The sequence below is a fragment of the Alligator mississippiensis genome, chromosome 1 (assembly GCF_030867095.1).
Source record: "Alligator mississippiensis isolate rAllMis1 chromosome 1, rAllMis1, whole genome shotgun sequence".
Taxonomy (NCBI): Eukaryota; Metazoa; Chordata; order Crocodylia; family Alligatoridae; genus Alligator; species Alligator mississippiensis.
This window is the reverse complement of record NC_081824.1, coordinates 477,624,795-477,635,692: the sequence shown is the minus strand read 5'-3', so window position 1 is coordinate 477,635,692 and position 10,898 is coordinate 477,624,795. Positions and strand designations below refer to the sequence as shown.

Genomic DNA, 10,898 nt, shown 5'->3' with positions numbered 1-10,898 from the left:
GGGCTGAGCAGGAGCCCTCCCCAAGCTCCCTCTCCCTGCCTTTAGGCATAGGCCATCTGTTTCCGGTGCGCGCTGTATTCACTCTGCCTTCCTTGCCTGCCCCGTTTACACAGGTGGAGCAGCTAGAGGTATTTCAGAAAGAACAAGCTAAGCAGGTAACGCATGCGAAGTGCCCGCTGCTTAAACAGTGACAGTGCATGACTCTAGCTGCTGCTGCTCCCCACCACAGCTGCCATCTCCTGTTGTGAACTGTTTGCAATGGGGACTTGGCTCTGGGTGGTCCCAGAGTGAGCCACAAGTGCTGGTTTGCTCCGAGTAACTGGCTTGGGCTCTCACCCTGCCGTGGGGGGGCAGTGCCAGGGCCACACGGTCTCTAACCCAAAGCCACCAAGTCCCACGTGTTTGCCCTAACGCCGCCGAAACGTCTCGGCACACAGGTCAGCATGGCTTTCCTTCTCTCCTTCCCCGCTGCAGTAGCACCTCAGGAAGCTAGCTGTGCAGGCTTTGTGCCCCTGGCAGCATCTGAGGGACCGGCACTGCCAGCCTGGTCCTCCCTCTTAATCGCTAGTCAGACATTCCTTGCACCCCACCCTTCCAGAGGCTGAGCCTCAACCCTCTGGGTTTCCTCCATCCTCCAGTAACAAGGCTGATGTCCCTCCTGCAGCTGAGCTGCTAGGTTTAGCTGAGTGCTCTGGTTCCAGCGAGGCACTTGATAAGGGAGCATCGACCAAGTGAGAGACCTTGGCGTAGATCTGCTCTGGAAAGTGGCTTTAAAAGCACCCCCCCCACCCCACCCCAAGTGTCTGCTTCCTGTGTACACCAGTGCTGCAGGGGCTGGCTAGCAGTTGCAATCGAGGGCCTAGGGTCCTCCTCGCATGTCACCACAATACTGTCTCCAGTGACACGTGAGCCAGAAAGGAGCCCAGCTGGCCTGAGTCCAGAGCAGGTCCCAGCACCAGCAGTTGACAAAGACCACGCTCCCCTGGATGGCTTTAAAGCCCCCTGTCCCAGTGTCCAAGCTCACCTACATTTCTCAGACTTCTGCCCCTGTTGCATGGCATCCCCTTCTAGGGCTGTGCATGTGTCAACCCTTTCTGCCCAGTCTGGGCCTTGTCAGCAAGCTTTTCGACTTGAGATCTGAAGTCAACCCCATGCCGAGCAAACCAGATTCCACTTCTAATACTGAATCCTCCAAACCTCCTCTCCAGAGGCTGGTCTGGGCCACACCAGTGAGGGTGACTATCCAGAGGGTACCAAAGACTTTCTTAATGCCTGGTTCTAGCTGCCTCTCAGACCTTGTATGTGTATGTCACCTCCTCATGTTGACTCTTGGATAGCAAACAGTTGGCAACGGAGACAACTGCTTGAGCTTCAGGCCATGGGGGAAGATTTCTTGGGTTGTTCTGTAGTAACCCTACACCTAACCCTCTCATTCCTCACGCTGGTTCCTCATCTCTGATCTTTATGGTTCCTCATCTCTGATCTTCATGGCTTAATGGACTTTGCTTCTAACGTGACCCTGCTTTTCTCATGTAAATCAAGTGCTTGCGCCAAGAAAGACTAACAAGCTATTATGAGCTTCCAGAGCCTGCTAACCCACCCCCAGGGGTGCAAGCTCCAGCACTGGGGTTGCTGGAATGGGTTCTGCGAGCGGCTGCATTCTCTGCTGGGGAAGATTGGGACTGTAGAGGACTTGGCATCTTGGACAGCCCTGAAAGTCCTCCAAGTGGAGCAGGGGGCCAAGCAGGTCTCGGAGCAATCACGGAGACCTTGGAGCTGACCCATGAGGCAGGGAGTGGCACCAGGGAGGAGGCTGGGTCCCTTTAGTAGGGAGGCGTGGATGCTGTGAGGTGGATTAGCATCTGCGGTTGGCTTGCATAAAGCCCCTGGCCCTGCAGTCCCCGAGGAAATGGTATGACTGACCCCTTCCTTTCCAGGTAGAAGAGCTGAACAAAAAAGTGGCCCAGCATGAAAGAGCCACTCGCGCCCAGCAGCAGAAAGTGAAGGTAGCCGAGGTGCTGGGTGGATGGGGTGGAGGGGTGCACAGGGCCTGCCGTATCCCAGGGGCTTTTGAGCGAACTGGAGAGGTGACGGCTGACTTCCCTCGCCTCTGCTGTGTGTGGGGGCAGCCAACCCTTGGGACAGGTGCTGGGGAAGACACGGAGCTGGGCATCATCCAAGCTGGGCACCATCTTGTCTTCTCCATCTCCCTCTGACCATAGGTGCTGGAAGGGGAGCTCCAGGAAGAAGCTAGCCGCCAGCAGGAGAAAATCTCAGAGCTGCAGGAGCAGCTGGCCCAGAAGGAGCAGGCTGCAGAGCACTACAAGGCTCAGGTATGGAGAGCTGGCTCCCTCGGTGCCACTCCCTTTCCCCCAGGACCCTGGAGAGTTAGGACGGCTTGACCGCAGTGTGCTGCTGCTCCTTGCCCCCAGATGGAGAAGGCAAAGACTTTCTATGATGCCAAGAAGCAGCAGAACCAGGACCTGGCCGAGAAGCTGAAAGGGCTGGAGCAGCTGCAGACGGAGAACGCGGAGCTCAAGGCTGAGTCGGAGCGGCTGGCCAAGGAGCTACAGCAGACCATCCTGCAGGCCAAGGAGTCGGAGCTCAGCTGCAGGAACCTCAGCAGCCAGGTCCGCAGCCTGGAGGCTCAGGTACGCCCTTCTGCGTGGGGAGGCGCCGGCTCCTTTCCTTCTATCTGACCTCATCAGACCCTGCTTTGGGGCGTCCGCCTGCCATTGCTAAGTCGTGGCTCGTGGTGCTCCTTGCTTTCCCACCAAGCCCACAGCTAAGGAGAGGGCAAACTTCTGACCCAACATCATCCTTGTGGTGGGCAGTCGGGGGGTCTCGCACTCGAGGTAGTGGGCGATGCTGTGGGCAACCAGCTTCCACCTACAGCAGCTTCCCAAAGTCTTCCTTGTGCTCTGAGACTCTCTACTGGGCACATGGGACATCCGGGCTGCTCCGTTCTACCAAGCCTCTGAGCAGGAGACTCCTGCAGGAGCAGTGGGCTGAGGCCCGGGGGTGGTCTGAGCCCCCAGGATCCTGCGGGCTGATGGCTGCGAGCAATGGATCCTAAGACAGGCAGCTCGTCCTGTGAATGCCGTGCCCTACTGGGCACCAAGCCTATGCCCACAGTGCAGAGCCGGGCTGTAATTCCCACCCCTTCTCCAGGGCCATGAGCTGAGCAGTGCTCTCTGCAGACTAAAGAACTTGACCTCTTGCCTAGAACAGACTCCAGGCGTCTTGATTCCCAGCCCTTTGCCTGCAGCCAAGAGGCCATCCTTCCCCCATCATTACCTGCAGTTGTTGCCACATGCTCTAGGGAAGCACTAGCTGCACAAGGATATTGTTGCTGGAGGTTGGCCCTGTCCCCTAGTCCAGCTAGCGGTGCTGGCTGGGCTGCATTTGCCCTCTAAGCTCATGGGAGCAGGACCTGGCTGGATCCGCTCTGTCCTAGAGTGTCCCCGTGGCCTAGAGGGGTGGGCAGGAGGGGAGTCCTACTGCACTTGAGCTGTGTGTCCAGCGAGGCTCACAAACCCTGCTCCATTCCCATGCAGCCTGTCTCACTGCCCCTCCCGCCCTGCCAGGTGGAGTTTGCAGACCGCCAGCTCCGGGAGCTGGGCAAGTCCCAAGTGGCTGCTGACCCCCTGAAGAGCCGAGACCCCTTCAGTCAGCACCCCGGCGACATCAGCACCGACAGTCTGGACCTGAGCAGTGACGAGTTGCAGCCGCTCAACTCCACCAGGTACTTGGGGAGCAGGGGTCCCGGGGGCCTCTGACTGGGGAGAGCATTGGCTGTGCTGATCTCTCATGGGGTCCCCTGCGTCCCACAAGCCATGCCAGTGATTCTTTGGTCCCCACTAAATCCGGGTTGGGTGCCCCTGCCCGGCCTGGGGGCTGCCACATCACACTGCGTCCCCTCCCCGTAGGAAACCGGGCCGTTCCAAGTCGGAGACCTCCGCTGTGCCCGACAGCGCCGAATCGATCGCGTCCCAGCGCCTGCCGCGGAAGGTGGAGTCCCTGGAGAGCCTCTACTTTACACCCATCCCCAGCCGCACCCAGTCCAAGCTGGAGAGCAGCCTGGGCTCCCTGGGCGATCTGTCACTCGACTCCGGCTGCAAGACCCGCTCGGCGCGCCGGCGCACCACGCAGATCATCAACATCACCATGACGAAGGTAACACGGGGCGGAGGCCCCCTGGTTCACACCCCCGGCAGCACCAGGAAGGATTTCTTCGGTGTTTCCTGACCTTCTTGCTTCAGGACCCGGCACCATGGGCCCCCTCCAGGATGCTGAGCCCTCCCTGCGGGCAGTCCCATGCCAAAGAACCCCTGGGACGTCTGGCACGTGGGAGGGCAGCAGAGGAGCAGGCCGCACTGGTTGCACAGGGCGTCTGCCCCACACTGACCACCCTAGGGGACAGTAGTTTCTGCTCCCTTCCTGTCGCCCAACTCCCATGCACCGAGGCATCCACTGTCCCAGCCCGCAGTGAGCTGGAGAGGCAGCTGATTCGGCCAAGATTTGGCTGCCTACCTGAGGTTAAGTGGGTCTGCCCTTCGGCAGGGGTCACTGTCTGGCCGGCCTCCTGTTCTAACCCCTGGCTTCCCCCTGCAGAAGGAACCCGACACCGCCGCCGACACGTCTTTCTACAGCCTCCGGTCAGAGCCGTCCCAGAAGAGCCCCCCGGCCAAGGGCAGGCTGCGCTCGGGGGTCTCCACCCGCTCGCTCACCAGCTTCCCTTCTCGGGAATCCCTCGCCAAGCCAGAAGCCACCTCCCCCGAAGAGACCCCGGGCAACTCTGCGCTGCTCAGCCTGCCCGGCTACCGGCCTGCCACCCGCAGCTCCCTGCGCCGCTCTCAGGCGGGCAGCAGCACCAGCCTCGGTAAGCTTGGGCTCCACGGGGGGTTGAAATGCTTGGCTAGTGGCCTGTGAATGTGGCACCGAGGTGGCGGCTCAGCCCAGGCCGTGGCGTAGGTCTATCTGAGGGGCAGGTTGGAGGTGGCTGCAGGGGGCCAGGGTTCCCTGGCAGAGCCGTGTGGAGAGGATTCTCCTCGTAGCGTGTGGGTGGTGGCATAGTGGCCTCTGGGAGCCGGCGAGGGCCCGGGGCGGAAGTCCCACCTCTGTGCCGGGGCCTCGGGTGTGCTGATGCTTTCTGCTCTGGTTCTTAGGCCGGAGCAGCCTCTACCTGGGCACGTGCCAAGACGAACCAGAGCAGCTGGACGACTGGAACCGCATCGCCGAGCTGCAGCAGCGCAACAGGGTGTGTCCTCCCCACCTGAAGACCTGCTACCCCTTGGAGACGAGGGTAAGAGCGGGGGAGACCTGGGGAAGCACAAGCTGCTTACCTGCCTGACCTGATCGCCCTCTGCTCTAGGGCCAGGCGAGGCCACCCGGCTCCTGGCAGTTTCCCTGCAGCTCCTGGGTTTGAGGACTTCCATGCAGTGGTCTGGTAGCGGGCTGAAGCCACAAGGAGCTGCCCATCTTGTATCTAGTGAGGGTTCCCTGAAGTTGCTCGTGGCTTTCAACTTTGTTCTTCCAGGCCATGTCTACTTCAGTGTCTGCTTCTCCAGCTGGATCCCTTCCTGTAGCACCCCGTCCATCTTCCCTTCCCTCTGCGGGACAGGGAAGCCATGGACTGCTTTAGGAACAGTGTCCAGCCCCCCCAGGGAGTGGGACAGTAGTGAGGATAGCTCCTTTGATGCCCAGCGTGCGCAGATGCTGCGGTGACCGGCCTGTGCACCCTCAGGCTGCCCCTCACTTATCTCCTCCACGCCTGTGCGTTTTTGCAGCCCTCCAGCTCCTTGACGGCCATCACAGACGAGGACGTGAAAACAGGCGACCCGCAGGAGACGCTGCGCCGGGCCAGCATGCAGCCCTCGCAGATCGCTGAGGCCATGGGCCCCCGCCACAGCACACTCGGCGCCAGCTGGCGGGGAGGCATCACCACCCGGCAGCAGAGAAAGCGGCTCTCGGGAGAATCTCACCAGGGCCCAGACACCCCTGAGGTGAGACCGGCGGAGCCTGGGGCACGGAGCTGCGAGTGCTACGTGCAGCCTTCGCTCCTGCAGCTCTGCTGGATCTTGCCAGCCCCCTCCATCGCCTCTGCTGCTGTCTGCCCCACGTGTGCATGCCCCCAGTGGATATGTGTGGGCACTAACTCGCTAGGTGGGTGGGCAGGGAGAGGGGACTTACCTCCCCGGTCCTCAATCCCTTCCTCTCTCCATAGTCCAAGAAGTCAACCAGCTGCTTCCCGCGTCCCCAGACCCCCAAGGGCCGCAACGAGGAGCGCAAGCGCAGCGCCCAGGGCAGCAAAAAGGGCGAGTTGCAGGGAGCCAGCAAGCAGGTGAGTACCTCGTCTGCCAGGTGCCGGGCTGGCTTTCCTGGCAGAGATGTAGCTGAGCGGTCAGGATCGGGGCTGGGTGCGCTGCTCCAGCTCCCACCCCTCCGCTCTCCTGCTGGGGAGCGAGGAGGCTTTGCAGGCACTAGGAAGCGGGGCCTGCAGTGCCTTGCTGAGCATGGAGGCCCCCTCTCTGCCCCCGCAGTCGGAGAGGCGCCAGTCCATGGCGTTCAGCATCTTGAACACACCCAAGAAGCTGGGGAGCAGCTTGCTGCGCCGCGGGGCCAACCGGAAAACCACTCCCAAGAACTCCCCGCGCGGCAGCACCCGGCGCTCCCCCCGCATCGCCACGGCCAAGTCGCCCAAGGGCAAGGTACGGGGACCCCAGGGCTGGGCAGGGTGGGGCCGGGCGGCCTGTGTCAGCACCACCATTGGGCGCCTGTTCCCCTGGGCTGCCCCCAGTTAGGGACTATTCAGTCGCCAGCCTGAGCTCCTGTGCTCCCCAAGCCCGAGGGGGGCTGCCACGAGCCCAGTTCCAGGCCACCTCTGCGTACAGGATTGCTGTGCTCCTCTTTGAGGGGAAGAAGAGGTTTGTCTTAACTGGAGGGATACGGTAATGTGGGGGCTTCAGGCATTCCCTGGGGGTCCCCGGCTTGAGGCAGCATGCAGTCAGCCTGTGCCCAGCTCATGCAGCGGCATCCCTGGGGCCCCTACTACTATGTCCCGCTTCCCAGCTCTTGGGCCCGCCCTGGGGGAGCTGAGGGGTGGCAGCAAGGCCCTGAGGCGGGGCCTGGCTCGGAGACGTGAAGCTGGTCCCTGCGCGTTGCACCTCTGCCGGGTGCGGAGGCCTTCGGGGAGGTGCCCAGAGGGGCTGAGGTGGGCCAGGTCTGGCTGCACGCACTGTGGGACACACCAGCTCCCCTCACTTCAGCCACCTCCTGGCCCGCCGGGCCTGCAGCGACTCCCACGCTTGCCAGCACCCGCGGGTCTAAGCGGCGCCTCTCTCCCTCAGGCCAACCACAAGTCGCTCAAGGACGTGAAATTCTAAGCGCGCTCCTGGCCGCGCCGCCTGCCTGGGCAGAGGCCGCCCTGGGCGCTTTCACCTCCAGCCTGTCGCCAGCCGCCTTCCATCTCGCCACTGCTGCCCTCACTCCCTCCCTGCTCGAAAGCCACCAGCAGGGCTGCCCCTGACGGACGCTGCCGGAGGAGAGGAGAGGAGAGGGACGGAGGGGCCTGGACTCCAGCCGTGACGAGTTCCCAGACATCGCCCCTGCACTGAAGTCGCGCCGGGCAGGTACCGTTCCATGCGCCTGAGCGGAGTCTGCGGGGAGCGCCCCAGCTCCCTGCAAGGCGGAGGGGGCTGTGGAGGCGTCGGCACCTCAACCCCCTTCTCCGGCCGTCAGAGGATGCAACGTGCCTGGTGTGCAGAGTAGAGGCCGGCAGTGGGCGCTGCTGCCCTGCATGGTCCGGTTCTCCCAGCTCCTCTCCCCGCCAGAGCCCAGCGTGCCTGCCACGGGATGTGGCTTTCCTGGCAGGGCCGCCTTGTAATGTCCTCCATCCCCCATGGCCCTGCTTGCGGTGCTGGGGGCAGCGCTTGTACAGAGCCCGGGAGCCAGCAGGCTGCTACGCGCTGGCCCTGGCGCTAGTATCATGTACGTACTAATTCCTTATCATGAGCATATCTCCAGTGTGCGCTTGGGCCTTGCTTGCCTGGCAGCTTCTCGCAGGACCTGTAATGGGGGCTCCCTGCTCCGTAGCAGCTCCTCGCTCGGCTTCTCCCGCTCCCCTGCCCAGACCCATCTCCTCGTGTGCTGGAGGGAGCTGGGTCTTCCCTGCGTGGGCATTAAGCGCACGGGGCTGACCGGAGCCACATCTCCAGGGCAGGCCACTGCCATGCGGGCTGCGGCCATGGGGCATCTTCCACAATGACTTCTTGTGGCCTGGCAGCCCTGGAAGTGCCTGCAGTGGATCCAGAGGGGCAGCCCTGCTGCCAGGGCCACTGGCCGCGTGCAACTTGCTCGGCCTTAGGGGCACCGGGATCGTGGCCTTAATGGGATAGGTGAGAGTGGGAGCAGTACAGCCCTGGCATCCCTGCAGGGACCCTCACATGTCTGTAGGTAGGGTTTGGTGGCTATGCCTTGGCTCCCTGCCCCGCCTGCGGGTACTAGCCATGGCAGCCATGCCAGGAAGGTGCCCCTTGTTTCCTTGACCCAAAGCTGCAGTGTCCTCCATCCTCCTCGTGTCCCTCGCAAGCAGCGGCTTCTCCAGCCCCCGGCAGGGGTGTGGCAAGGGCAGGGAGAGCCGCCTGCAGAGGAGACCCCTCTAGGCAGCCCCCCAGCCCTTGCCCCCTGCCCCCTTGGCCCAGCCGGCAACAAAACGTTGTTTTTAAATGTTTCTACTCTGTAAATAAACTGTATTTTTCTCCTGAGGCCTCATCTCTCCACTGCTTTGCAGCCAGGTCCACCTTCCTCCCCAGGGCCTGTGATCCTGCAGCCTTGCCGTGACCCCCGTGCTCCCTGGTGCCCCCTGCTCAGGGCGCTGGCACAGCGGAGCGCTGGCCCCAGGCTTCAGGGCTTAGGGCAGCCCAAGGAGCTGGCACACGTTTGAATGGGAGAGCCCCGGGGAGCTTGTCCAGCTGCAGCATGTGCCAGTTGTGTCCCCACCCTCCTGGAGGGGCCAGCTGCATTCACCCACCCCCCTGCCCTGGGGCAGAGGACGGTGCAGCACTGGGGCAGCTGCAGTGGTGGGGGGTGGAGGTTTGAATAGCTGCTCTGTGCCTATAACCCCGTGTCACCTCTCTTCCCCTCCTGCAGCACCACCTGTGCACACCGTCATCCTGCCCTGGGGCACGTCACCAACTGAACATGCTGGGACCCAGGCTGGGTTTGTCTGGTCCCAGCAGGGCCTGGACCTCCCGGCTGCTTTCCAAGCTCCTCGCTGGGTCTGCGCCCCTGGAGCAGCCCTGGCTTGGCGTTGCCACCAGCGTGACCCCAGCAGAGGAGCATGGCTGGGCTGAGACCTGTGTGGCAGAGAGGTCCTAGGCTCTTTCCGCCCGGAGATACTTAGTAGGGGGCAGGAGGGAATTTGCCATGAAAAGGGTCTTTATTGAACTGTCCCCTAAGGGGAAAGAGCTGGCGCCTGCCTCTGGCTTCAGCCCCTTCTAATTGCACGGCCTGTCACCCAGCTGCTGCTGCCTGGGGACGAGGGGACCTGGCGGAGTCTGAAGCACAGGTGCTCCCGGCAGCCCAGCATGTGAGGCTTTCCAGCTGCCCTCGTCCACCTGCCAGCTGGGCTGGTCCGGGACTCTGGGAGCCCTGGAGTCGAGCCTGGAGCCACCAGGGGCATTGGGGACATGAGGAGCCTTGTCTGGCTGCTGCGTGAAGGGGCATGGTGGTGGCAGCGGCACAGGACCTGGGCTCTACCCAGTCCTGCACGGCGCCATTGGGCTGCAGTTTCTAGACCAGCCAGTACGCGAGCGTCCTGTCCGGGAAGGTGCTCTTCGCCTCGCACGACACGGAGAAGTTTGCCCCTGCGGGAGCAGGCATGAGGCTCTCTCCTGGGGGTCTTGGGCTCCCTGCCCCGTGCAGCGCTGGAGCAGGAGGTGGGTGTCAGCGAGGTGGGGTGGGTGCACTTACCCAGGGCAGGTCTCGGGAGCGGTTTGAGGGGGTAGATGATCTCTGGGAGGAGCTTGGGGCTCGCGTCTCAGGGCAGAGAGTGGCTGGTGAAGCCGGGAAGGGGGTCTGGGAGCGGGGGCACTGCCCTGCCTGGCTCCTGGGGGTAGGGCACTGGCTGTACAGGCAGGGAAACTGAGGCATGGCACGGTCAGGGGCCAGGCTCAGCCCAGGTGCTCCACCAGGAATCCCCACCCCTGCCTGGGCAGGCTCTGTTTGCAGCCTCGCCCCAACCTGCCCGCGCCTTACCCGTGCGGTGGAGCTGGACACAGCCGCAGAGCAGGACAAGGGGGAGCCACGCGCCTGCGCTCCTGGGACCTGCAACCAGAAGAGGAGGCAACGCTGAGCCTGGTAGGGGTCGAGGGGAGAGGGAGCTGGGTGGGGGGCAGCAATTCTGCTGGGGTAAGCTGTCCCTTCACCGTGCCTCAGTTTTCCCACCTGTGCAATGGGCAGAGGGGCCTTTCCTGTGCCTGCAAAGCCCTCTAGCTGCTCCCCAATCCCACCACATCCCCCAGAGCTGCTCCTCCTTTCTCTCCCCCAGGCCTCCTGCATCTGGAAGGGGGTTTGGACCCCCTCCCACGCCAGCAGCAACCCTAGCGCCGCAGGGCAGGGCCGTGGGCAGCCCCTGCCTACAGGGGCCCTACCTGCCACCAGGCCTGGGCTGCACATCCTGCCAGTTGGCTGTGGGCTTCAGAGGCGGCATCTTATAGAGCTGAGGCCCTGCCTAGCCAGAGCTGAGTCACAGACACCGGGCCAAGGGGAACCCCTGCTCCCCTCCACACCACGCCGGCAGCACGGGGGCCGTGGGGGATGGGATGGGGTGGGGGGGACATGGCAGGTTGCCTTCACAGCTCCAAAAGTTGGAAAATGCAGGAGTGCTGGCACCTGCT

The 10,898-nt window shown here is 63.0% G+C and overlaps 1 protein-coding gene across 5 annotated transcripts in view; it reads left to right on the top strand.

Moving 5' to 3' along the window:
* NUMA1 (nuclear mitotic apparatus protein 1) overlaps nt 1–8,765 on the top strand; it is a 43,541-nt gene extending 34,776 nt beyond the window's left edge. For 4 of the 5 annotated variants that reach the window (XM_014603692.2, XM_019495203.2, XM_019495650.2 and 1 more), the window contains 12 exons: nt 114–155; nt 1,938–2,006; nt 2,223–2,333; nt 2,433–2,651; nt 3,588–3,745; nt 3,930–4,176; nt 4,615–4,882; nt 5,169–5,305; nt 5,790–6,005; nt 6,227–6,343; nt 6,543–6,710; nt 7,350–8,765. In XM_014603692.2, the coding sequence (XP_014459178.1) occupies nt 114–155; nt 1,938–2,006; nt 2,223–2,333; nt 2,433–2,651; nt 3,588–3,745; nt 3,930–4,176; nt 4,615–4,882; nt 5,169–5,305; nt 5,790–6,005; nt 6,227–6,343; nt 6,543–6,710; nt 7,350–7,385 (1,788 nt within the window). In that variant the 3' untranslated portion in view covers nt 7,386–8,765. The remainder of the gene's footprint in view (nt 1–113; nt 156–1,937; nt 2,007–2,222; nt 2,334–2,432; nt 2,652–3,587; nt 3,746–3,929; nt 4,177–4,614; nt 4,883–5,168; nt 5,306–5,789; nt 6,006–6,226; nt 6,344–6,542; nt 6,711–7,349) is intronic. The other variant, XM_014603693.3, reaches the window with a different exon arrangement.
* Nucleotides 8,766–10,898: the final 2,133 nt, after the last annotated feature.